The sequence below is a fragment of the Theropithecus gelada genome, chromosome 2 (assembly GCF_003255815.1).
Source record: "Theropithecus gelada isolate Dixy chromosome 2, Tgel_1.0, whole genome shotgun sequence".
Taxonomy (NCBI): Eukaryota; Metazoa; Chordata; class Mammalia; order Primates; family Cercopithecidae; genus Theropithecus; species Theropithecus gelada.
The window spans coordinates 55,363,103-55,388,766 of NC_037669.1; the positions used below are offsets into that span (position 1 = coordinate 55,363,103).

General features: G+C 41.0%; 1 protein-coding gene across 4 annotated transcripts in view; it reads right to left on the minus strand.

The window, feature by feature from the left end:
• Positions 1 to 4,966: 4,966 nt before the first annotated feature.
• SETD5 (SET domain containing 5) overlaps positions 4,967 to 25,664 on the minus strand; it is an 83,521-nt gene continuing 62,823 nt past the window's right edge. For 2 of the 4 annotated variants that reach the window (XM_025375493.1, XM_025375494.1), the window contains 6 exons: positions 18,523 to 18,770; positions 12,286 to 12,756; positions 9,705 to 10,006; positions 8,564 to 8,697; positions 7,989 to 8,077; positions 4,967 to 7,647 (listed from right to left, as the gene is read on the minus strand). In XM_025375493.1, coding sequence (XP_025231278.1) covers positions 7,039 to 7,647; positions 7,989 to 8,077; positions 8,564 to 8,697; positions 9,705 to 10,006; positions 12,286 to 12,756; positions 18,523 to 18,770 — 1,853 coding nt within the window. In that variant the 3' untranslated portion in view covers positions 4,967 to 7,038. The remainder of the gene's footprint in view (positions 7,648 to 7,988; positions 8,078 to 8,563; positions 8,698 to 9,704; positions 10,007 to 12,285; positions 12,757 to 18,522; positions 18,771 to 25,664) is intronic. The other 2 variants (XM_025375495.1, XM_025375492.1) reach the window with 2 other exon arrangements.

Here is a 25,664-nt window from a genome sequence, read left to right on the forward strand (position 1 = left end):
TTTTTTTTTTTTTGAGATGGGTCTGCAACCTCTACTCCCCAGGTTCAAACGATGTTCATGCCCCAGCCTCCCGAAAAGGTGCGATTACAGGCGTGCACCACCATGCCTGGCTGATACCACGCCGGGCTAATTTTTGTATTTTTAGTAGAGATGGGGTTTCACCATGTTGGCCAAGCTGGTCTCAAACTACTGACCTCAAATGATCCAACCACCTTGGCCTCCCAAAGTGCTGGGATTATGGGTGTGAGCCACCATGCCCTGCCATTTGTTACTTTTTAATGTTTTATCTGCATGTCTTTGGCATACTTTTATTGTCTCTATAGATGTTATTCTGCTCATTTTTACCTGTAGGTTTTTAAGACTTGAGTTTTTTTTTAATCAATTTTTATATGGAATTAGTGATTCCGCACTTTTAAAAAGCAGGTATGACTTATGATAGTTTTTCATTTCATGGCTGTATTCTCATTTTTGGTGTGTATGTGAAATATTGAAATATGGACTGTGTGAACCATAGCTATTTAAATCAACAATTCAACACAATATGCTTGCAACTTTATGAACAATTGTTTCTCTCAGGAGTTAAAAGAACAAGTTATTTAATATCCTTGTATTATTTCTGTAAGGATAGTACATTCTGAATTTTATGGGATAATCATAATTTTATTTTTCAAAATACTTCATTTAATCTAATGAATTTAATCGCTCTACACCCCCTCCCATTGTTTTGCATGTCCTGTTCAGTTTGGATTCTAACAAGGAATTTTGGTGTGGGGCATTGTCCTGTAAGGGCTTTGAATTAAGTTTCTTAGGTCCAGACCATTCCAGTCCTTTCAGGCCTAATCAAGCATCCTTTGTACTCACTGGAAATGCCACCTAGTTTCAGCTGCTGTTCTCAAATTGGCTTGGTGAGCTTTCAAGTGAGTACTTTTTTTTTAGATGGAGTCTCGCTGTCACCCAGGCTGGAGTGCGGTGGCTCGATCTCAGCTCAGTGCAAGCTCCACCTCCTGAGTTCACGCCATTCTCCTGCCTTAGCCTCCTGAGTAGCTGGGACTACAGGCACCCGCCACCACGCCCGGCTAATTTTTTGTATTTTTAGTAGAGATGGGGTTTCACCATGTTAGCCAGGATGGTCTCAATCTCCTGACCTTGTGATCTGCCTGCCTCGGCCGCCCAAAGCGCTGGGATTACAGGCGTGAGTCACCGCTCCCGGCGTCAAGTGAGTACTTGTTATTTTGAAGTTCTGAGATTCATCAGAAGTGCCATTGCTTCCACTAGAACAGATAGTGATACCATGCCGGTCTTGTGGCTATTAGTGGTTTCTCTCTACCTGTTTTTTGTTTGGGGGTTTCTGGGGATACCTAGTTTTGCTGTCAAGTTGTCCAAGGTTTCCAGGTTTCCTATCATGACTGCTTTGTGGTGCTTTAATGGGTAATTTCAGAAATAGTAAAAACTATAATTTCAGAATCCCTGCCAGTTAATTTTTTAATGCAGGAGCAGGTAAAAGTTACAAGAGCACCATCTCCTTCAATGAGTATGCTTTTCTCCAAACTGTTTCCATCATTTATCTTTAGACCTAGAACCCTAGGCAGGCCGGGTATGGCGGCTCATGTCTGTAATCCCAGCACTTCAGGAGGCTGAGGCAGGAGGATCGTTGAGCCCAGGAGGTTGAGACCAGCCTGGGCAATATGGCAAGAGCCTGTCTTTACAAAAAAATAATTAGCTGGGCGTGATGGTGCAGGAGAATTGCTTGAGCCCAGGAGGGTTAAGGTTGCACTGAGCTACGATTATGCCACTGCGTTCCGGCCTGGGTGACAGAGTGAGACCCTGTCTCTTAAAAGAAAAAAAGAACGAACCCTCAGTAAACTTTCTCTCTGAGATTCACAGCAGAATATGGAGGTTGTCATCAGTGCAGTTTAAAAGCAAAGGGCCTGCTTCATTTGGACAACTGCATTTTTTTTTTTTTTCCTTCAGGGTAACCTCTGCTAAAGAGAGAACCCTACACTGTCAAACTGATGCCTGGGGGGCAAAAGGGCCAGACTGCTGTTTTTAAGATAGTAAAGGGTATCATATACTTTTTCAGTTAGGTAAGTGGTTTCTGGTCATAGTGTCACAGTATCTCTAGCTGTTTCTATTTGTTTTCTGGGTTAACTGCAAAATTTCCAAAACTGTTGGTTTAGGTCTGCCACTTAAAAGAGAGAAATCTTGGGTAAGTTGTATCTTCTGAACTTATACCTACCTTACACATTGTTACATGTAAATGAGGTAGCTGATGACTTAAGAGTCCAGGAAAATGTAAAGTGACATAGAAGGTGCCACTGTTGCACTGGCTTACTTCTTTAATTAATATTGTCTAGCTTCTATTTACAGCAAGCTTGTCCAACTCACAGGTCACGGGCTGCACGTGGCCCAGGATGGCTTTGAATTCGGCCTCACACAATCATAAACTTCCTTAAAATATTGTTTTTTTTTTCTTCTCATTAGCTATTGTTAGTGTATTTTATGTGTTGAATAATTCTTCCAGTGTGGCCTCGGGAAGCCAAAAAGATTGGACACCTCTGATTTACACCATATCAAAAGCAAAGTACCTAGCAATACAGTAGGTACTTGAAAAGAATAGCAAATAGGTTAACTCTCAATGGGCAGTTGACTGTCTTACCTTGATATTCTCAGCACCTCAGATATAGCCTAGCACATAGTAGGTGTTCCGCCAATGGTCATGGAACAGAATCTTCCAATTATGGCAGAAATCAGTTAGTTTTATTCATTATCAGAAGCCCTGTGGTATAGCTGAAACACTGTACTAGGTCTCAATTTCTCATCTTTAACTTCTGGCATTTGGCTTGCTTTCTTCACACAATTATGAGTCGAAGTAAGACACTGTATATGGAAACACTTTCTAAAGACCATGCACACTATTCTCATCCTACCCCAGGCGGAATTAGGTTGTGGTTAGTGATAGGTCGCCTAGGTACTCCTAGGTCATTTTGGAGGGGTCTTCTAAGAAAATAAGCAGTTTTGTTATGTTTCCACTTAATTCCTTTTTTTTTTGAGATGGAGTCTCACTGTCGCCCAGGCTGGAGTGTAGTGGTGCAACCTCTGCCTCCTGGGTTCAAGCGATCTCCTGCCCCAGCCTCCCAAGGAGCTGGGATTACAGGCATGCGCTACCACGCCTGGCTAATTTTTGTATTTTTAGTAGAGATCGGGTTTCACCATGTTAGTCAGGCTGGTCTCGAACTCCTGACCTCGTGATCTGCCTGCCTTGGCCTCCCAAAGTACTGGGATTACAGGTGTGAGCCACTGCATCCAGTCTTCCAATTATTTTCTAACCTCCTTCAACTAATAAATAGCATCTTCATCTTTGAAATCCTTACGTGCTTCGCAAAATGCAGTCTACCTTAGTTACTCAGTAAACATTTGTCAAACAAATGTTAGAACACAATACTGCCAATTCAATCCATTGGCAAGTTCTGCTGTGTACTTGCAAAACATATCCTGATTCCAATCACTTTTTGTCCCCATCATTACCGTCTTAATAGAAGCCACCATCGTATTGTTGCTTGCCTGAACAACCGCTCTACCTTCCAAACCAGTTTCTCAGCTCCTATTCATCTCTTTACCAACAGGATCAAAACAATCAGAGTAATTTTAAAAAATCAACCAAATATAAATTAGACAATGTCACTTCTCTCCTTAAAATACTGCAATGACTCCTCCACTGTACTTACTGAATGCAGTTTATTTAAATTATACCTACAAGGTTCTACATTAGAGACCAGCAAACTACAGCCTGCAAACCAAGTCCAACTTGCCACTTGTTTCCTGTAAATAAAGTTTTATTGGAACATAGCCACATATTGTCTATGCCTACTTTTGCACTCCAATGGAACAGCTGAATAGTTTTTTTTTTTGTTTTTTTTTTTGAGACAGTCTTGCTCCATCACCCAGGCTGGAGTGCTGTGGTGTGACCTCCGTTCACTGTAACCTCCACCTCCCAGGTTCAAACAATTTTCCTGCTTCAGCCTCCTGAGTAGCTGGGATTACAGATGGCACCACCACGCCTGGTTAATTTTTGTATTTTTAGTAGAGACAGGGTTTTGCCATGTTGGCCAGGCTGGTCTTGAACTTCTGACCTCCAGTGATCTGCCCGCCTCGGCCTCCCAGTGTTGGGATTACAGGCATGATTTGCACCCAGCCAAAGGGCTGAATAGTTATGACAGACACCATATATGGCTTGCAAAGTCTAAATATTTACTATCCGGTCCTTTATAGAGTGAGTTTGCCGACCACTGCTCTACATGATATGACCCCTATCTCCCTCTTACAGAATATTCTATCCTCTTGCCCGGCCACACCCATTTACTACATCTTAACCAAGCTTTTTCTACCACAGAGTCTGCAATGTTCAAGAACAAACTTCACTCACATCGTCCCAGGACTGCCTCCTTGTCACTGAAGTCTCAGTTTAAATGTCAACTCCTCAAAGACTTTTCTTGACCAACCAATCTAGAGTGGCTCCTTCATATCTGCTATGAAACAATTAACTGTTAACATGGCAATGACTATTTAAAATTATATACTAGTTTAGGTCTCTCCTCCATTAGAATGTAAACTCCATGAAAGAAGAGACCTTACTTTGCCCACCCTCAACCAGCATTCTAATCACCATAAGCCCAGCACCAAAAACAATGTCTGGCATTGTTTTTGAATGAAAAAGAAAAAGACCAATGAATAGTTGCTCCAAGATGAGGAACACCACTCAAGTTCAAGGCAGTTTTTAATGCTCACTTGCCCTGTTGCAGGGTCTGCCTTCACACTGTCCTGACTGCAATCATAAAAAGCAAAGGAAGGTCAGACAGTATTCCTGGCCCCATTATGATGGGGCAAACAACTCCACCAACAGCACATTCTCCTCAGATAAAAATGGCATTAACTAGGTAAGGCAGGGCCACAAAATTGGACAAAGAAGTTCTCAACTTTTTGATTATTATGGTTAAGAATTTTATTATCAAAATTATTACATCTCTTGTGAAAGTTCAAATGTTACAGCAAGGTGTAAACACTCCACTTGAGAAAGAAGTGATACTTCTTCCCTTCCAAGAGTTCCCCCCCCCCCCCCCCCCCCCCCCCCCCAAGAGGTCTGGTCTTGACAGCACCCTGCCCACACAGAGTGGCTGGGGTCTCTGCACGTGCCAGGCAGGGTGAGGGCCGCCTGCCCGCTGGCCTCTCCCCTCGGTTAATAGCCAAGGGGAGAATGCAAACCCCAGCCCAAATGGAGAGACATTTACATACGTTTTATATAATATACAAAGAAACCAGCATCCCAGGCAACATGATTTCCACTCCCAATGCTCTCCCAGACTGATGGGTTTGTGGGGGAAACAACAAAAAGAAAAGTACTCTGCTGAGGTCTCAGCATTTAAAAAAAAAACAAAAACAAAAACAAAAAATCTCCCCTCATTTGAGCAAACACCTGATTTCGATTTTGAAAAGTGAAATTTTGTAACAGTCACACACAAAGAGAGAAGACTGTGCATATGATAGTTGTAGGACAGGGTAGAAAAGAAGGGGATGCAAGAGGCTGGGGGAGAAAAGGAAAACAAATTAGAGGGAAGGAAGGAGGGAAACTCACAGTATTATCTTGTCCAAAAGAAAAGAAGGTCCACTGCAGCACCAGGGATTACACCTGTCATATATTCACTACCCCTACCATGGTTATAACTGAATACAAAATTAGATAAATAAAAACACGCCAGATATTACAGTAAACAAGTGAAAGAAATAAGCTGGCAACCATATGGAATTTAAAAAGATTGTGTACCCCACCTGGGCTGGCTCCAGGGCTCCTCCAGGGGTGTACAACAGGCACAATGCACTGATGGGGAGAAGCCGGTCTGCTCTCATCTCTCATCCAGAACAGTGTTAGGGGTGTGGGTGGCTTGGTAACTCTTTCACTGGGCCCACTCTCACATAAGCATCCCCCAAAGAAATGTGGGGCAGGCCCACACACAATCACAGTCCTGTCGGTGCCACTCCACAAACCTATCTTCCCACTCTTACCCTGCAGTCACAAGTGCATGCTCCCCAATCATGGAGGCGGTCCTGCTCGTGGGATCATCAACTCCTGATTAATTGGGAGTAGAAAAAATAAAATTCGAAGCATTCCCAAACCACTCGGTATCCTTCCTAATCAAATTTATTGCCAAAAGCTGGTAAGTAGCAATGCAATTGGCCTATATCCTGTCTCATTCCTCTTTTCCTTGTCTACTTACTTCATGGGTTACTGAGCTGTGAAATAGCTTGGGAAGGGGGAGTAGGATAGCAACAGTTGGAGGCTCAATCTACTCAGATAATCTGCTCCCGAATAATCAAGAGCTGACCATGAGCGTTTCTTCAAAGAGCCAGGCACCCTCCAGTCGGTGCAGGTTCCAAGCTTTACTATCCTTGCCTATTTCTTGGTGATCTTAAGACAAAGATAGGCAGTATTCTTGGTGGACACACATTGGCCAGATACCTGCTTTTGGAATGGTTGTCTTAGGATGAACATTCATATACCTACCTTTTTTCTTAAGTGCATAAAACCCTAACAGTACTCAGATGGCTTGGGGCTTTTGAGATTGGCTCTTTTCACTTTTTTTCCTTTGAAAACTTTTTTTTTTTTTTTTTTTTTTTTAAATTTAAAAAGATGTCCTCACTGCACAAGTGACTACAGGCTACAGGCAAGGATGGGAGACGGAGGCTTCAACACAACTCATTGCACTTAGAACCGTTACTAACTGAAACACCATTTGCTTGTCAACAATGTACCCTTGACAGCAGGGAGAAACTTCTTTATAGTCTCTGCTTCAGACAAGATTTACATCTTTCTCCAAGGCCAGAGGCCAATTGTGACCACAAGTCTTGTTTCTTGTCCACCAGACCCAATCCTCTGGCACCTTGTACCCCCCCTTCCCCAGCAATATGCTCGGCCTAGGTTCCAGAGGCAGCTGGAAGGAAGCAGCTATGGGCTCATTCAGTTCTGTTTGCCCAAATCCAGAAGCCCTAGGAAAGTCCTGTCTGAGTCTTGACTCCTGACCCTTGCAGTGGCTGGAGTCGGTACTGGTGCACACCCCCACTCCCACGGTGTGGGTAGTGCTGTGAATTGGAAACCGCAGATACCCTGGAGGCCTGGTAGACAGCTGACTGCCCAGCACTGGGCAGACTGATAGTCCGTAAGTCTGATGGCAATGATGACCTAGAGTTCTGAGGAAAGGAGGTGGAACTCAGAGTTCCTGTGCTGGACTGAGAAACCGAGTCTGAGGTTGGCGAGTCTGAGGGTCCCTGCAGGGTAGGGCTAGCAGCACTAGAAGGGCAGCTCCTCCTTGGAAGATTGCTGCCAGTGCTGTTTCCAGAATGTGGCTGGCTGCTAAAATACCCTGGTGTCCCCGTAAATGGGGCCAACGAGTCTGTGGACGCAGGGTGGGCGGGGCTGGAATAGGACGTAGAAGAGAGGGATGATTCTGAAGAACCGTGAGAGGGCGGGTTTCCAGGTCTCAGTGCAGTAGTTCGATAACTGTATCCTGGAGATTGTGTAGGATGTCCTCTGAAGGGGGAGGAACTCTGCTGAAGGAGGCTTTGTGATTCTGTCCGAGGACTATCACACTGCAGGAGCTAGCAAAGTTGGGAGGAAAAGAATAAGGAGGTGAACAAGTCCCTTAAATGGCTGACTTTTAATACAAATGGTAAACATTTATAATACCCTATGTTTTTTTTTCTTCATCTTTTAACCATGTATTCTTTTTAGGAAACCAAAGGCAGTAAAATGTCTGTCTTTGATCACCTTATTCATTTTCTGGCATAATTTATTACCTGAGGGCAAGCAGATGATGACTTATTTCCAAAGTTGCTGACACTATATGCAAAGACAGCATCTCAATGGCAAAGGATGGCCAGGACAATTTGGAACCCAGAACACACTCCTATATCTAGATATCAACAATTTCTCATCTCACCTGGTAGCTGTATCTGGAAGGGCTGTAAACAGTTGCTCCTTTAGAGAGTGCTGAGCTCAATGTCTCTGGACCTTCTCCATCTGCAGGGTCTGGAAGGTAACACATAAAAAAAAATCAACTTGGCTTCTTAGAATAAGTAAGAAACAGCCATTGTTCATTCAAATCACCAATGCCATCACCAACCCATGCTGCTCTCTTTGTGACAAATTGGGTGAGTGCAGCATGCCAGAAGGGCAAAAGGAGTGGTTAATTATGGGCTATGTTCTAAATGCCTGATCTGATTCCCGTCTCCTTCTTTCTCTTCATCCTTCATCGAGGTAGATTTCCAGGACTTTGGAGAGATGAGAGTTACAGAAAGGTATTCCTTGGGGAAAAAAGAGCAGACAGAGAGCAAGCAACGCTAGATCTTACAAATGTTGTAGCCAAAATGAGCACAAGTGGGCTAGAACCTAGCATACGGCAGAGCCCAACTGCTTCAGAAACTGACTCACCTCAACTCAGAACTCGGCATGAACTGTACAGGACTTGGCTCATGTGTCCCTGAATGTGGTGGCAGTAGAAGGCCATGGGCTCACCTGAGTCTTTCTCTGTGATGTTACTCTCCCACGTGGGAGAGGGCTCTCCCTTTTGGGCCACCCTCACACTGCTTCGGAGGACTTTGGGGATGCTTCCTCCTTCTCGAAGTCGTTCTACTGATGTGGGAACCATCCTGTAAAGGCAACAGGGTGCAAGTTCAAGCCACAGGACTTAACCAAAACAAATGAAGCCCTAACCAAGGTGCACAGTGTATTTTCTTAAAACATCCTCTTAAACAACACTTTCTTCAGAACCAATTTAAAACAAGGTATTTCCTCTGCCTCCAACTATGTCAGGCACAAAAGAGAAACATCATCATCATCATCATCAACAACCACCACAACAACAACCACCACCACCACTTTTAACAACAACCACCACCACAACAACCACTTTTAACAACAACAACAACAACAATCACTTTTAAAGAAAAAGAAATCAAGGAAAAAGTGGATTAAAGATGTCAACTTCCCCGAACCCCCATTTAAAAATGTTAAAATTTCTCCTTTGGGAAATCATGTGCCTGATACATAGTAGTGGTTTAATAAAGGTTTCATAGATTAATGAACATTAAACATATGAGCCAGGACTCTTCTTTCTCGGACTTATTTTTTCAGTTCAAGATCCCTGAACTCCTGTGCTTCATTCTCTATTTCACACATTTGATCCTCAGTATTTGCCACCAGTATTATTCATTTTTAAATTTGCGGTCTCCCCTAAACCAGACAAGTCCTTTCAGAATGTCTTTTTGCTCTGTATATGCTAACTGTGTGGAAGAGAGACATTTGTTGTTAATTCATGTGGAACTTGGCTGGATTCTTGACTCACCTTTCATGTGAAATGAGAAATAGAAGAGGCAGTGTTAGTGCCCACCAAATAAAAGAGCTCATCTGCATCCATAACTACATGTCATCCAAAGCGCTGCTCCACAGGCATGTTGGTAATTCTTAATTCTGCAAAGCTGGGGGGTTGCAGCTGACACTATTAAATCAGCTGAACAGGACAGATGGTACTGTTGGCTGGCTGTCTCAGATGTTCCCATCAAGTGTTCCCATAGATTTTAGGTAAAACTGGGAATGATCCTAGATATATACTCCCCCCATCCCCAATTTAACTATAAAACATCAGATATAAACTTACCACCTACTGCTGATATTCTCTTGAGGTCTGCAGTGAGATGAAGAAGTGCCTCTGGAATCTGATGGGCTTACCGCCTCCAAATGGGACATAGAGGAATGAGATGGGGAGAATTTTTTGTGAGGGGAAGATGGGGTTCGGGCTGAGGATCCCTGCACACCATGGGCACCAGTGTCAGAAACGGAGTTACTGCTGCCTTGCCCAGCTCCTGCAGACTTGCTTTTGCTCTGGGCAGAGTCACCTCCCCCACCAGCAGAATTTTCCTTAGCTTCTTGTTTCCGTTTTCGGTACTCCAGCAGGGATACCTAGAAAGGAAAAAACAAACAAACAAACAAAAAACGGTACTCTAGCTGGATATCATTAGTGGATCACTAGCAACAGGGAAAGAAGGAAAGATGGTACCGTAGTAAACCACTAGCCAAGCCACGCCAACAAAGCAGATACCAACCCTGACAACTTTTTTTGGGGGGTGTGAAAGAGATCTGAGCACAGCTACATATTTAAGACAGCTGGAAATTGGTAAGAGGAAGATAATAAACTAGGAGGTAAGTTTCTAAAGAATGTTTGCCAATTAGACCACCATGCTTTTTTCTGTCTTCAGAAAAACTTGTGAGGTTACCGTTACACAGTAACAGAAGTGTGCTATCATAGTTATTTGCAACAATGGGAGTACCCAGAGAAGGGAGAATTGGAAGCTTGTATAGTTTAAAAAGCCTCCCAGGTGACTCTGATGGCTCTTCTGCACTCCTTGGAAGCCCCTAGAATTAGCTGTTTGAGAGCATGAGAGAGAGACAGAAGCAGGGAGAAGAGAAGAAGGAGATGGACGACAGGGAGGGAGAGAAAGAGAGAGAGAGGGAAGGAAAAAAAAAAAAAAGAAAAAACCAATGCTCCAGAGTACTTAAATATGCTCAATTTTTCAAGAAATAAATAGGAATTTATTATTGTTTGTTAGACATAGATGTAATTAATGTAAAAAGAGAGGAAATTATTATTTCCAGTTTATACTTTTAGCAAGCTAGCTCTAGAAAACAACTTGGTAACTTCTCCCCAACTTCCCCTTCATCTCTCTAACACTTGCTCATTCTTTTCTGACAGCAGACCCCCCACCCCACCCTGCTGACCATAATCCCTGCCCTGCCTAGTACACCTCCTCTTTGTTGTTCTGGCACACTACTTACACAGGCCGTAGAACTTTCTACCGTGTCTTGATTGCTCCCTGACTAAACTCTAAGTTCTAGGAGGGCTTTTTATCTTAAACATCCAGCACAGAATTTGAATATGCTTAAATTTATGCTTAAATGTGCCCAATAAATTTCAGAAGTGTTTCTGAAATAACATATTATGATTTCTATGACTTTTGCACATAGTAAATATTATAAAACCAGAAATCTAAAGATTGTTTTCATCTTTGTTTCTGGTAGTCAATGCTGTTCATGCAACAATCTTTGAAATCAATTACTATCCTAATCCAAATTATCTGCCAATGTTTCCTCCTCCTTCTATCCCCTTAGGGTTCTCATTTTTCTGTGCAAATGTAACAAATATAGACAGTTTTGCATATGCATTTTCTATATACAATTTTGGAAAGAAGTTAATAAATTCTGGTAATGAATATTATCATCACGAAAATATAAAAAAACCACTAAGTTTCATTTCAATGAGGATACTACAGATGTTTGGCCATTACGTGGTACTGTCCCCTACACAGGACATTCAGCATCCCTGGCCCTGCTCAATAAATGCAAGTCACTGGGACAATTCAAAACACTCCAACACATTCCCAAACACCCCTAGTTGAGAACCATTTATACAAAAGCACATTTTTGGCTTTGTGACTTCTAGATCAGGCATTACTTAGAAGTGGAGTCCCCACCCATTAGCAAGCTCTCTATGGCCTGGCCCAGCCCAGCACTCTCTGCACTTTCCTCCTGGCTCTCCCAGCCTTCCACCTGATACAACAACATCCAACTGTTTGCACCACACTGCATGCCTGCTGCCCGCCCAATGGAGTGCCACGTAATTACCTGTTCTACTCCCTCTACTGTAACATGCCTCACCCTCATTTGTTGGTTGGCTGACTCCTACTTATTGTTTGAGATTCAGCTAAATCAGTAACCTGCCACCTCTCTCTCTAGCCTTATCTCTGAAACTGGGCAGTATCCTGGTCCTTCCATTTACTAGCTGTGTGACCATGGGAAAGTCACTCAACTTGCCTTAGTTTCCTCGTGTGCAAAATGGAAAACTGCCTATCTTACAGGCTTACTGTAAGGATAAAACACATTTAAAGAGCTTAACAGTGCTAGAACTTGGGACACACTAAATAATAGGTAAAATTTCTTTTTCACTGTTCTAACCTCTCAATTGTCTAGCAAGTGTATGGCACATACAGGCATTTACATTTGCTGAATATTTACAACACTCACCAAGTTGTATTAAAACAGCCTGTCTTTCACTGGATATGGCAGAGACTATGTCTCACTTGTTTGAGAGTAGTGCAGAACACATAGCAGAAACTTACGAATATCTACTGAATTACTTGGTTAACATTCTTGAAAAGTTCACCGATATAACATGAAACACTTACTTTTTTCCTCTGTGGTGGGTTCTGGGGGGCAGATGGGACTCCTTCACAGGCCCTTTCCCCACCAGGTGACAAGGATCCACGAGAGAGGTCTTTCATTAAGCCATGTTCATATCTGCTGGAAAATCCTTCTGCAGGCGAACAATATCCCCCATCCAAATGTAAAGGCTTCCTATCCCCCACTAGAGGAGAACCTCGATACAGTCCATCTGCTCGAGGCATAGCGTTCAAAGGGGAGTAGGCATACATCAAGTTGAACTCTGTCCGAAATGCCTGGTCTGAGTTTCTCACGAGGGTCTGATGTCCATCTCCACTTCTGCTTGGGAAACCAGTCTCAGAAGTGGGTCCGATGGAGGGATGAGGAGCCAGGTCAGAATGACCAGAGTTGAGTAGGGAAGGTCTATCAGCACAGCTGTTAGTGTTGGAGTCAAGGTATCCTACTTTTGCCAAATCCAGGTCTTTTCGGTGACAAAGCTGAAAGAATAAAAATCAACGGAGACATGGGGTAGGGGAGAAAGGAAAAAGTCAAAGGGCAGAAAGGAGGGGAGAGGGACACAGGTGAACAGGGAAAGATAAGAGGGATGGAAGTAGAGCAGATAAAGCCATTATATTCTGTAAAAGTCCCACGTAGCAACAGTGTATATAGGCCAGAGTACTAAAGAATCCCGGCCTTTCCCAAATTGCTTTCAAGTCTTTCTGGATGGGAAATACTGGGAAAGTTAGGTAATTGGCTAAATGTGACTATTTTGCCTGCTTAGCCTTTCATCAGGTTGCTGAGTCACCTTGTACTACACTAAGGGACAAGTGGTATAATAAGGAATTTACCTTAGCCCCATGCACACTACAAAGGTGAGACTGGTGTCTTAAGATAACTGGCTTCTGGGGTTATCAATTTCTAAATTAATAGTGATGCAAGGTGGGGGGGAGGGAAAAAGGTGGAGGAAGAAGAAAGTAGACGGAAAGGCAAGTATTTAAGTTACTGGTTCAGTAAAGGAGGATGGCATTAAAGACATCAACCAACCAGTTCTTCACTCACTTTCACTGTTAAAGAAGGTGTGTTTCTCATACAACTTTCTGGCCACTCAGTTCTTCTTTCTTTATCCTCTAATGTATGTCAACATACCACAAGACCACTAATGCTCATCACTGCAGATTCTGAAATGCTGAAATGTACCAAAAATAAACCCCACCTACTATTTGGTTATCATAACCTCCAAACTTCCAACACTAGGTCAACTACAGCTAACCACCTACGAAGAATGGTACCAGAAAACCAGATACCATACCATATCAGTCTTCAAATTATGCTATCTTAGAACCTTTTAACAACTGAGGAGAGAGAGCTTTACTTTCCTAACAAGCTAGAGTCAAAACACCAAGAAAATCTCTAATATACTAGTGGAATACAACCTTTTTCAGTTTCACATTAACCTATCAACTACTACTGATTCAGAACTTACTAGACTGTCACTGAATTATGCCCTAATTTTTTATTGGAAGGGGGTGGGGTTAAAGTTCAGTTGAATATTTCTGAGAGACTCTAACTTTCTCTTCAAGAGAAAAAAGGTCCCATGTATTAACAGATTCAGAGTTCATTGTTATTACATCTGAAAGCTTATAATAGAAACTCTAGCACTAAAATCTGAGTTTGACATATCCACAGCAGAAGGGTTTGTGAGAAAACCACTCTACTCATATCCTAAGAGATAACACTTGTATAGCAACCATATCCTAACCATTGCAGAATGGTGGCCTATGACACAAAGCCAGGGACTCACTTGGTTTCCTTGTGCACCCAGTAAGGAGCTACAGAGAAAATGTAGGAAAGCTGAAAGACAGAATGACTTTCCCTTCCTGAAGAAACTGCTCAATCTATCAACCAAAGGCCAAAACATCTGGTTTACAGAGCTGTTAGATTAACCCTAGAACAAAGCATAAGTCACCACCCAACTCAAAAAACAGCTCTTACCAACTTTTGACTCAATTTTCCTTATTTATTAGCCTTTCTTTAACAAGGCTCCTACCACATATCAGCATCTTGACTTCTAGATTCTATTCTTTAATAGAACTCCAGCCACCCCCTCCCCCAAACAACAAAAACCAACCCCACCAAACATACACACACCACACACTCACACATACCCCTACTTCATTTTCCTCCATCTACACTGACAGGCCTGTGTAGTCACAGTCACACAGGAAGGCTCCTTTAACTTACTGTGACTGAGTGGCCGCCCTCCAGCCCATCACCCCACTCACTCAGATCCCCAGCCCTCCCCACACACTCAGGAACACATTCATGAACACTCACTCTCAGCCTCCAAGTGTGATTGAGATGGTGTGATAACTACCTCGGGTGACAGGGACTCGGGCCTATGCGCAGGGGAACTCTCAGGGGAGGATATGTTCTAGAGGAGGGAAAAGCATCTTGTTATTATTCATCTACTCGAAGTCAAGAAGCAAAACAAAACAAACAAAAAATAAAAGCAAGCATAGATGTTAGCCACAACTTTTTTGGGGGGCGGAGAAATTGAATAAGAATGCATAGGGGAAATATTTTACTGCAGAACTCATCTCGATGGACAGAATGACTTGTTAAAATGCTTCCTGGTATCTTTGAAAGCATTTAAGGATAAATTGGTTATAATGTTTCATGCTGTAAGTAAACATCTCAAGCACATATAAGGAAAGAGTTAGACTGGTGAAATTTTAGTGTTATACGTCTTTGTATTTTAGATGAGAGTTTAGCAACCTATAGTATTTGTTACTGAGGGGCATCCTACCCCTTATTCTTCCTTAGATGGACCTTGTTCCTTCACCCAATGCCTCTTCTGCTTGTCACATTTCTTTATTCTCTTATATGCCTCAGGTCCTCCCACTGCTAGCCAGGGGGAGACGTTAGTGTTCTGGGGGCTGACCTGGTTAGGGAGATTGCCAGTTCTTCTTGAATGAGTTACAGGAAATGTGACTGATGGAATCTCTAGCTCACAGGCTAGAGGTGGTTCTAAGCATAATCTAATTAGACCTGAGCCACCCCTATTAATGTTATTTTGTAAAATCCATTGTACTTTTGGCAACAGAGCAGAAAAAGCATGTATGTGTATACTTAAGTCCCTGCCTCCTATAGAGGGTAGGATTTCACCTTGGGACTTTCAGGTGAGGCAGCACTCTCATAACAAACAGAGACTGAGCAGTGAGTGCTTAATGGAAAGATGTAAATGGGAACACGTGAAGAGAGTGATGGTAGTAGTGTGATAGTAATTCAGGGGTGCTAGGGCTGAGGTAAGGAGAGGGTGCCTAATGTAGACTCTGAATAACTGTGGCCTAGGTGGCAGGCATATGCTGAGGTAGGGGAAATGAGGCTGCTTCAGCAAAGCAGGGTTTTGGCTGTGAATTTTACTTGGCATGGAGAGTGAGTGGGTGGTATACATCTATGTGTGAAATGGTGACTGGAATATGGCTTTTAGGGCAAGAAAAGGAGGGGAGGCTTATTCTGGTAGAAAGGAGAGGCTAACTAAGCTTGCCCTCCCAATGTTGCTTCCACTGTTTTTTCTAGATGCTTTCCCCTCCTGAAAATCTTGTTCTGTTCTCTTCTACTGTTTATCTTCTTACCTTCTTCCCTTAGCACTTAAGGCTTCTCACCATTTTCCTGAATGCTTTTTTCCTTTTCAAAAATATCTGTCCCCAAACTAATATGCTAAAGTGTTTTTTTTTTTTTTTTTTAAATTATGAGACAGAGTCTCCTTCTGTTGCCCAGGCTGGAATGCAATGGCACAATCTTGGCTCACTGCAACCTCTCAGGCTCAAGCAATTCCTGTGCCTTAGCCCCTCGAGTAGCTGGGATTATAGGTGTGTGCCACTGTACCTGGCCTAAGCTGGTCTTTTAATTAATTATTTTTAGAGATGGGATCTCACTGCTGCCCAGGTTGGCATGTAGTGGCACAATAACAGCTCACTGCAGCCTTAAACTCTTGGTCTTAAGTGATCTTCCTGCTTCAGCCTCCCAAGTAGCTGGGACTATAGGTGTGTGCCACCACACCTGGCTAAGTTTTGTATTTTATTTTTGGAGAAATGTGGTCTCACTATGTTATCCAGGCTGGTCTCAAACTCCTGGCCTCAAGCAATCCTCCTGCCTCAGCCTCCCAAAGCACTGAGATTACAGCTGTGAGCCACCATGCCCAGCCTAAGCTGGTCTTTACATGCGAAACCTTTTTGATATTTCACAATGTGTCACAGCCTTTGATACAAAAAAGCCTCCCCACCTCTCTGTACTAGAACACAGCAAAGAGTATGGCTATTAAAATGGTGATTAGAATGGTTCAGGGTGGTGAAATCTGTTCTATTATTGATGAGAAAGGTAAATTTTCCTTAAATTGCAAGTGAAACCATGCCTTGGACCTTTTACTATTTAGTATTTTCCTTCCCTCCTGGTATTCTAACATTAAGGTTGGACTGTATTATTAAAATGACCAGCAATTAAAAAAAAAGAAAACCAAAACCACTTTATATTTGCAGTGTTTAATAGTTATCCCAAATGCTACAAGGGATAAGGAACACGCTGTGTGCTGAACCTGCTTGTTTTGGAAAGTGACTTACCTTCCAATTTTCTTTTTTTTTTTTTTAATGAGACGGAGCCTTGCTCTGTTGCCCAGGCTGGAGTGCAATGGCACGATCTCGGCTCACTGCAACCTCCACTTCCCAGGTTCACGCCATTCTCCTGCCTCAGCCTCCCAAGTAGCTGGACTACAGGTGCTTGCCACCACACCTGGCTAATTTTTTGTATTATTAGTAGAGATGGGGTTTCACTGTGTTAGTCAGGATGGTCTTGATCTCCTGACCCCGTGATCTGCCCGCCTCAGCCTCCCAAAGTGCTGGGATTACAGGCATGAGCCACCATGCCCGGCCTCCTTCTAATTTTCATAATCCCACATTTATAATAAAGTCTGTATTGATAAAGTATGAAACTCTATTCCTATAATCCTAGGCCCTCCCGGGAGAATTCCTCTCATGATGCCTTACTGTAAAGCTCTAGGTGCCAACTGCAAAGTCAACTGCAAGTAGACAAAGTTAGAAAGGCTTGAATCAGCTGCTGTATTATCTGGCTGAAAGAATTCCATAAAGAATCTGGTAAAGAGTAATTTCCCTAGGTAACTCATATGTAACCAGGAGGTTTTTTCCCTCACCCAGAAAGAGGTCTGCTCCAAAAGTAGAGATCTAGGGTAAGACATAATATAGTTCTACTTTCAATGTTGCTAGCTACCTCTTAGTTACTCATATAAAAATCCAAGTATTCTGAATCCTCATACTTGGAAAAGCTGAATAGGAAACGTAAGATTGGTTAGGACGTTCACCTTTCTCAAAAAACACATCTGGAGAAGTGCAAGCAACAGGGCAGAGCAGCAGAGTGTGTTTAGTGGTCAGAACAAATTTTTCTGAGAAGGAAGGAAGAGACAGTGTCCATTTTAATTACAAATCAAAGTAACATGCAATAGATGAAGTGTTTTAAAAAAGTATACATGGATTCTATTGAAACCTGCTGTCACCCGAACCTGAACACTAAAGTGATTCAAAATCACTTTTTGAAACAGCTGAGGCAGACATTTCTAACTTAATCCCACAGTGAAGGTAATAAATTTGTCTCATGAATACATGTTGCTAGTCTCCTGTCTATTCTCATTCCTAAGACATTATAACAAAGAGGGAAAGTAACCTGGAGTGGAAGAAACCTGCATTCGCCATAAGCCATACCCCAGTGTTTTCTAAATCTCTGTTCACTAAGGCCACAATGAAAATACCAAACAACCTGGGAAAGACACTTCACTTATTTAAAGGCCTAGAAACGAAGACACAATCAATCAATATCATCTGTGCTCTCAGGCTGGTGTTACTAACAGATACTACAGGCAGCTAGAGGCCTATTTTGACCAAAGTTTACAGTAAAGATAACAATGGAGATCTAGCATGCTTACTACCTAAACATATGGAGACTGATGGACTGCATGCAAAAGATACACGAATGGGATCTGTGGTAGCACTATGCTTATTTTGGGAAGTATAGGGGCTGCCAAGATGAGAGGTGACCAGGTAATAGGCCACAATGACCCTGAGGTTTCCCATTCTCTTACTGAGATGGGGAAGGAAGATAGTAAAGAAATATTTGGAATGGTATTATATTTGAAATGAGAAGGTACAAATGGTGATTTTCATATCCAGAACTCCCGGCAACCAAACCCAAATCACCTCAAACTGCAGAGGAGTGTTGCAGCGACTAGCAGTAGTAAGAGATGTGACTGGTGAAAACATGAGGCTGTATCCATTTCGACACTCCTCTTCTCCTGGGTGAGATGAGCCAGGCGTGGCCAGCTGGGGGCTCTTTGAGCCTGAATTGGGAGGGGGTGGTGTGACTGGAGACAGAGGCCGAAGTAACTTGGTGACATTCTGCTCCATCAGATAGCGAGACTTCCATTTCTTTAACGGGCTCAACAAGTCTGTGAAACACAAAGCTTGGATGAGAGTTTGAAATCACAGATTAATTTAAGGCTCTACAGTAAAGCCATTAATCTGTAATCTACAATGGCTCTTAACTGTCTTCTGCCTCATCCCATTAAGTTATCTCCTCCAATCAAGCCAAAATCCCAAAGAAACTCTTTAATTACCACACTTAAAATAATTCTGAAAACATTCTATCTCCCAAACTCCCGGTAAATCGAATGTGACTGATCTCTAATTTAATTTCTACCAGTGCAAAATATAAAATTATTTCATTTATTCATTTATGTATGTATTTATGAGACGGAGTCTTGCTGTGTTGCTAAGGCTGCAGTGCAATGGCGTTATCTTGGCTCACTGCAACCTCCATCTTCCGGGTTCAAGCAATTCACTGCCTCAGCCTCCTGAGTAGCTGGGATTACAGGCACGCACCACCACACCCGGCTAATTTTTGTATTTTTAGTAGAGATGGGGTTTCACCATGTTTGCCAGGCTGGTCTTGAACTCCTGACTTCAGGTATCTGCCCGCCTTGGACTCCCCAAGTGTTAGGATTACAGGCCTGAGCCACTGCTAAATTTCTTTCTTTTACATTGAGTTTCTGAAAAGTCTTTGTTACTGTGTTAAAGTTACCCTCTACTAAACTGCTATATCACCAACTAAAGGTACTGGGATGCTAAATCCAAATTCCTTTCACCATCTCTCATATATTGTGTCCCTTTTCAGAAGCTCTTTCTATAATGTTCTTATATGATTTCCTGATCCATGTCTAGCCCCTTTTCTACCTAAAAAGCGTGAAATGATTTCTACAGAAACTTCTCTCAACCATTAAAAAATTAGGTTTATATTCGTTTTTTTTTTGACTAGAATAATCCTGTTTTCTATATTTCTTAGATCCACTTAAAAAGCAAGTTACCACACTTAAATATTTTAGTAACCATTTAGGCCAAAGCACCTTTCTCACTTGATTCTCGGAATAAAAATACAGTTTTATTCATTTATAGTTAAAAAGATATGTATTTATTTAATACCTACAGATTACTGAACTAGGTATGGAGGGAAAAATGGTCATCATACAGTCTATTTTCAAGAGGCTTAAAATTTGTAAGAAATAGAAGGAAGGCCAGGTGTGGTGACTCACGCCTATAATCCCAGCATTTTGGGAGGCTGAGGCAGGCAGATCACTTGAAACCAGGAGTTTGAGACCAGCCTGGCCAATATAGCAAAACCCTGTTTCTACTAAATACACAAAAAAGATTAGGCAGATGTGGTGGTGGACTCCTGTAGCCCCAGTTACTCAGGAGGTGGAGGCACAAGAATCACCTGAACCCAGGAGGCAGAGGTTGCAGTGAGTTGAGACTGCACCACTGTACTCTAGCCTGGGTGACAGAGCGAGGAGACTGTCTCAAAAAGACAAAACAAAACAAAAAAACCAAAAGCAAAAAACAAAAAGAGAACATATTAGTAAGATCAAGAAAGGTGATCATATTGCTATGCATTAGTTTAAAAAAAAAAAAAAGCTGTATTCTAAATGATTATTATATACTACGGACTATGCCATGTGCTTTATTGTGAAATATCTAATTTTAACAACTCTTTAACAAGCACTATTATTAACATCCCCATATTAAAGGTGAGAAACTTGATGTGTGGAGAGAGACAAAACAGGTATTCTTGCTCCCATCTATCTACATTCTTAATTTTTGTATTTTTAGTAGAGACGGGATTTTGCCATGTTGGCCAGGCTGGTCTGGAATTCCTGACCTCAAGTGATACACCCACCTGAGCCTCCCAAAGTGTTGGGATTACAGGCATGAGCCACCACGCCTGGCCCCATCTTTCTATATTCTTAATCAATAAAGTATATCCCCAAGGCTTGGTGGATGGAAGGAGTGACATTTATTCCAGGCCTTCAAGGAAAATTTTTGGGTCAGGAAGATTATCTGGAAGCAATGGTCAGTATGAGACTAGTAACTGGGAAATCATCTGGAGTTAATACAGTAGTTAGCAAAGAGTTATGAGGCACTAAACCAGGGTAGGAGATGTTTAGATGAAGAGGGAAAAATAAATGCAAAAAATTATTGAAGATGCATATTTTTCCTTTCTGGTATCTCAGAATTTTTAATATTCCTAGACTGGAAGTATATTCACATTTTCCTTTTGTTCCAGACACTAAATTTTCTTTCCTTCTTTTAAAAAGTGCCTAGGTATAAAACAGAAACAAACATGTAATTCATGGCTTATATTCGGAATAACTTTTACATATTTAATATTTCAAGGGTCTTAAACAACGGAATCTTTCAGAAGATCTCTGTACTGCTAGGTCCAACCCTATAACTACTAAAGTCAATTATGTTAAGTGATGAAGTTAGTTGTAGAAAAAAGTTAGAAGATACAGGTGAAATCTGCCATGTGCAAATCAACGTACATGGCATTCATTCAACATATATTTACTGAGTACTTATTATGATACTGTATTCAACAGGAGACCTGATGTCTGCCCTTAAGAAGTTTACAGGCCGGCCGGGCGCGGTGGCTCAAGCCTGTAATCCCAGCACTTTGGGAGGCCGAGGCGGGTGGATCACGAGGTCAGGAGATCGAGACCATCCTGGCTAACATGGTGAAACCCCGTCTCTACTAAAAATACAAAAAACTAGCCGGGCGTGGTGGCGGGCGCCTGTAGTCCCAGCTACTCGGAGGCTGAGGCAGGAGAATGGCGTGAACCTGGGAGGCGGAGCTTGCAGTGAGCCGAGATCGCGCCACTGCACTCCAGCCTGGGTGACACAGCGCGAGACTCCGTCTCAAAAAAAAAAAAAAAAAAAAAAAAAAAAAAAAAAAAAAAAAAAAAAAGAAGTTTACAGGCCAAAGAAGGCCAAATAATTTGCCTACTTTTTCTCTTTTTCCTGCATACATAGTTTTCAAATTTTATATGGTCAAATCTATCCATCTTTTATTTATTTTTTAACCTTTACTCAAAAAATTACCAAGGTTATATAAACACACACACAACCTGAAAATCATATCCACAAATAAACGCATGCTAATATCCTGGTAAATTTTTATCCAGACACTGCTTCACTGACTCTTGCCTTACCTACACTCTCAATAACTATTTTCACTCAGAAATACATGGTCAACATTTTTTTTATGATAATGAATAGAAATCTACAGTTCAGGTTTAATGGCTGCACAACATTAGTATTATCAAAATTTAACCAATTCAAGTATTTTTCATTTTTTGCTATAAGAACAAATGGCTACATGTAGGATTATTAAATCAAAAAAATATCTACACATGTGCAGTAACTTTATTTTTAGTCCTGTGAGAACTGCTGGCTCCTGTTCTTTAGCCTGCATTCTACTGGGGTGTTGGGGTCTTCTTCTTCATCTGTAAGGGCTCTTTAAATAGTAAGAATGTTGACCCCTTGTCAATAAAATTACAAATGTATTTTCCCAGTTTACTGATTGCTTTTCAATTTTATTTACAAGTCTCTGCTATATGTTTTATTTCTATTTATTTATATTAGTCAAATGGACCACTTTATTTTCTGCTTCTGATATCACATCTTTGCTAACCCACCCTGACATTGTAAAAATGCCAGCCTATTTTCCTTTTATCTCCATGTTTAATTTTTAATTTAGATCTTAATTTAAAAAGAACATATTTTATTTCACACTGACAAACTGCCATTAAAAAAAAAAAGGAAAAAAGAACATACTTAAGTATGCGGTAGCAATTAATCTGTTCTCTTCCTATAGCAAATAGCTAGCACCTTCTTCCAAAATCTTCTGTAATTGTAGAATAACTATAATTTTCCCATTAATTTGAAATATCATATTTATCTTATTAGATTCTTACATATGCTGGGTTTATCTTCAACACCAGCATACTTTTTATTAAAATTGTTTGGGCAATTCCAGTTATTCTATTCTAGTTCTCCAAAATGTTTTAGCTATTTTAGCAATGAACTAACTATAGAAGTCATTCAATGACCATACTCATACTATTTTTAAAAGGTTAGGATTCTGATTGGTGTTACATGAAATTCAGGAGTAATCTGAGAAGCATTCTTACTCAGGAACATGGCACAATCTTTGTTATTCACATATTGATTTACGTCCCTCTTCATCTAGATGTACCACATGTCTAATTAAGTCTACTCTTCAGCATTCTTTAGTTTTTTTTTTTACTACTATGAAAAAAACATATCTCCCCCTTTGTTATCTAAATGTTATTAACATTTAAAAAGTTTACATACTTATTTTTTATCCAGTTACCATATTAATCTCTACCAGTTTTTCAATTAATTCTCTAGGTAGATAATAGTATTTCTACATGATAACACATTAGTACTCTTTACCAGTACTTACATCTCTTATGTTGATTTTTTTTTTTTTGCGGGGGGAGGGAGGTATAATTACTTTGGCTAACAATTACAGACTATATTAAATAATAATGGTAATAGTGGGATAATTTGATAGCCTATTTTGATGTTTAGTTTTCATGATGCATGACAACTGGCAACTTTTTCAGCTACATGTTAAAAAATCGTAAGTATGTTATTTTATCATTAAATTGGTAACAGTCACTGTGTTATGACTTCTCCTCCCTCATTTGACCTGCTAACAAATGAATGTCATTAAATTTTCAAATATTAACTTATCCTTACATTCCTAGAAGGACCTTAGTTATCATATATTATTCTTTTAATATTCTTACAAATTCAAGGTGCTAGTTAAGATCACAAATCTAATTCAAAAGTGGTACTATGCTGTTTTGGAGGGCAGAGGGAGTTAATTTGATAAAATGAATCAAAAATAAAAATTTCAATAAATACTATATGATACTCCATTACACGTATGTGCACAAGCAGATAAAATTACAAATTCTACCATTCCTGGGGTTGGAATTCAGATTATTTTTAACCTATAGCTTTTGCAATTGTTAATAACTAAGAATTAGTTATTCTAACAACCAATTCATTCAACTTTTGAAGCTGTTGAACAAATCTGACTACAAAGTTTTGTCTCACCCACCAGGTTCACCTGACCTCTCGCCAACTAAGTACCACTTCAAGCATCTGACAATTTTTTGCAGCGCAGGTGTTTCCACAACCAGCAGGATGCAGAAAATATTTTCCAAGAGTTTGTCGAATCCTTAAGCATGGATTTTTATGCTACAGGAATAAACAAACTTATTTCTCATTGGCAAAAATGTGTTGATTGCAGTGGTTCCTATTTTGATTAATAAAGATGTGCCTGAGCCTAGTTAAAGTGATTTAAAATTAATAGTCCAAAACCGCAATTACTTTTGCACCAACCTTATATATAAATTTTGGTTTCTGTGTCTATTTCTGTAGGAAACATACCAAGCAGAACAAATGAATGACTACTAGGTTAAGGATTATGAATATTTTTAATGTACACGATAAATCTTATCAAATTGCTAGCAGGGCTCTCCTGTCAGTTTTACTGCAAATCCTTTCCCCAATGTATTAAGCCTCTATTAATTCAGAGGCAGGACAGACACAAAAACATGGTTAATACAGATTGAATTATTTATTATTTTTAGAGATAGATGTCTTGCTGTCATTCAGGCTGGAATGCAGTGGCATTATCAACCTCACTGCAGCCTCAAATTCCTGGGCTCAAGCCACCCTCCTACCTCAGCCTCTCTAAGGCTACAGGCAACACACCATCATGCCTGGCTAATTTTTATTTTTTGTAGAGATGTGGGTCTCTCTCTGTTGCCCAGGCTGGTCTCAAATTCCTGGTTTCAAGTGAACCTTGTGTCTAGGCATCCCAAACAGCTGGAAATTGCAGGTGAGAGTCACCATGCCAGGCCCAAGTTTGAATTAAAAAATATATATATATGGCCGGGCGCGGTGGCTCAAGCCTGTAATCCCAGCACTTTGGGAGGCCGAGACGGGCGGATCACGAGGTCAGGAGATCGAGACCATCCTGGCTAACACGGTGAAACCCCGTCTCTACTAAAAAATACAAAAACTAGCCGGGCGAAGTGGCGGGCGCCTGTGGTCCCAGCTACTCGGGAGGCTGAAGCAGGAGAATGGCGTGAACCCGGGAGGCGGAGCTTGCAGTGAGCTGAGATCCGGCCACCGCACTCCAGCCTGGGCGACAGAGCCAGACTCAGTCTCAAAAAAAAAAAAAAAAAAAAAAAAAAAATATATATATATATATATATTTGAATGTGCCTAGAACTTTCTTTGGCAAAGGACCTTGTTCTTTTAAAGACAGGGTCCTGCTGTGTGGCCCAGGCCTAACCTGACTCCTGGGCTTGAGTGATCCTCCTACCTCAGTCTCCAAAGTAGTTGAGAGTCATAGGCATGTGCCACTGACAGTCTAGCTAGAATCTAATTCTTTTTCAATCTCCTAAGTAAAAATTCCATGACAACTTACCAACTTTTACATTTATATTTAGGCCTGTTCTGACTATTTTGTTCCATATATACATCCATTCTTGCATCAATATTATACTAAATTTAACTATTAGCTTCATACTAGAAGCTAGTCTTACACCTCAAGAGAAAGTACTTCATTATTATTTTTTCAATTTTTTCTTATTTTTTAAAAGGTAGACTTCAGAATCTTTTAATCAAACTCCAAAAACAAGGCTGTTTCATGGGAACTAAGAGAGAGAGAGAAAGAAATATATATATACACAAATATATAATCTTTCCATAATGAACATGAAATTTATCAAAGGTTCACATATGTTTCATGAAAAAAAGAAAAAGTAAAAAAGAAATTTCAATTTCCTCAGACTTTAAAAATATTTCTCAGTAACAATTTACTCCATATATCCAACTAAGGTTATTCCTAGGCAGTTTCTTAGTTTTGTTAAATTTGGTAACAAAAAAATTGGTATTCATTTACT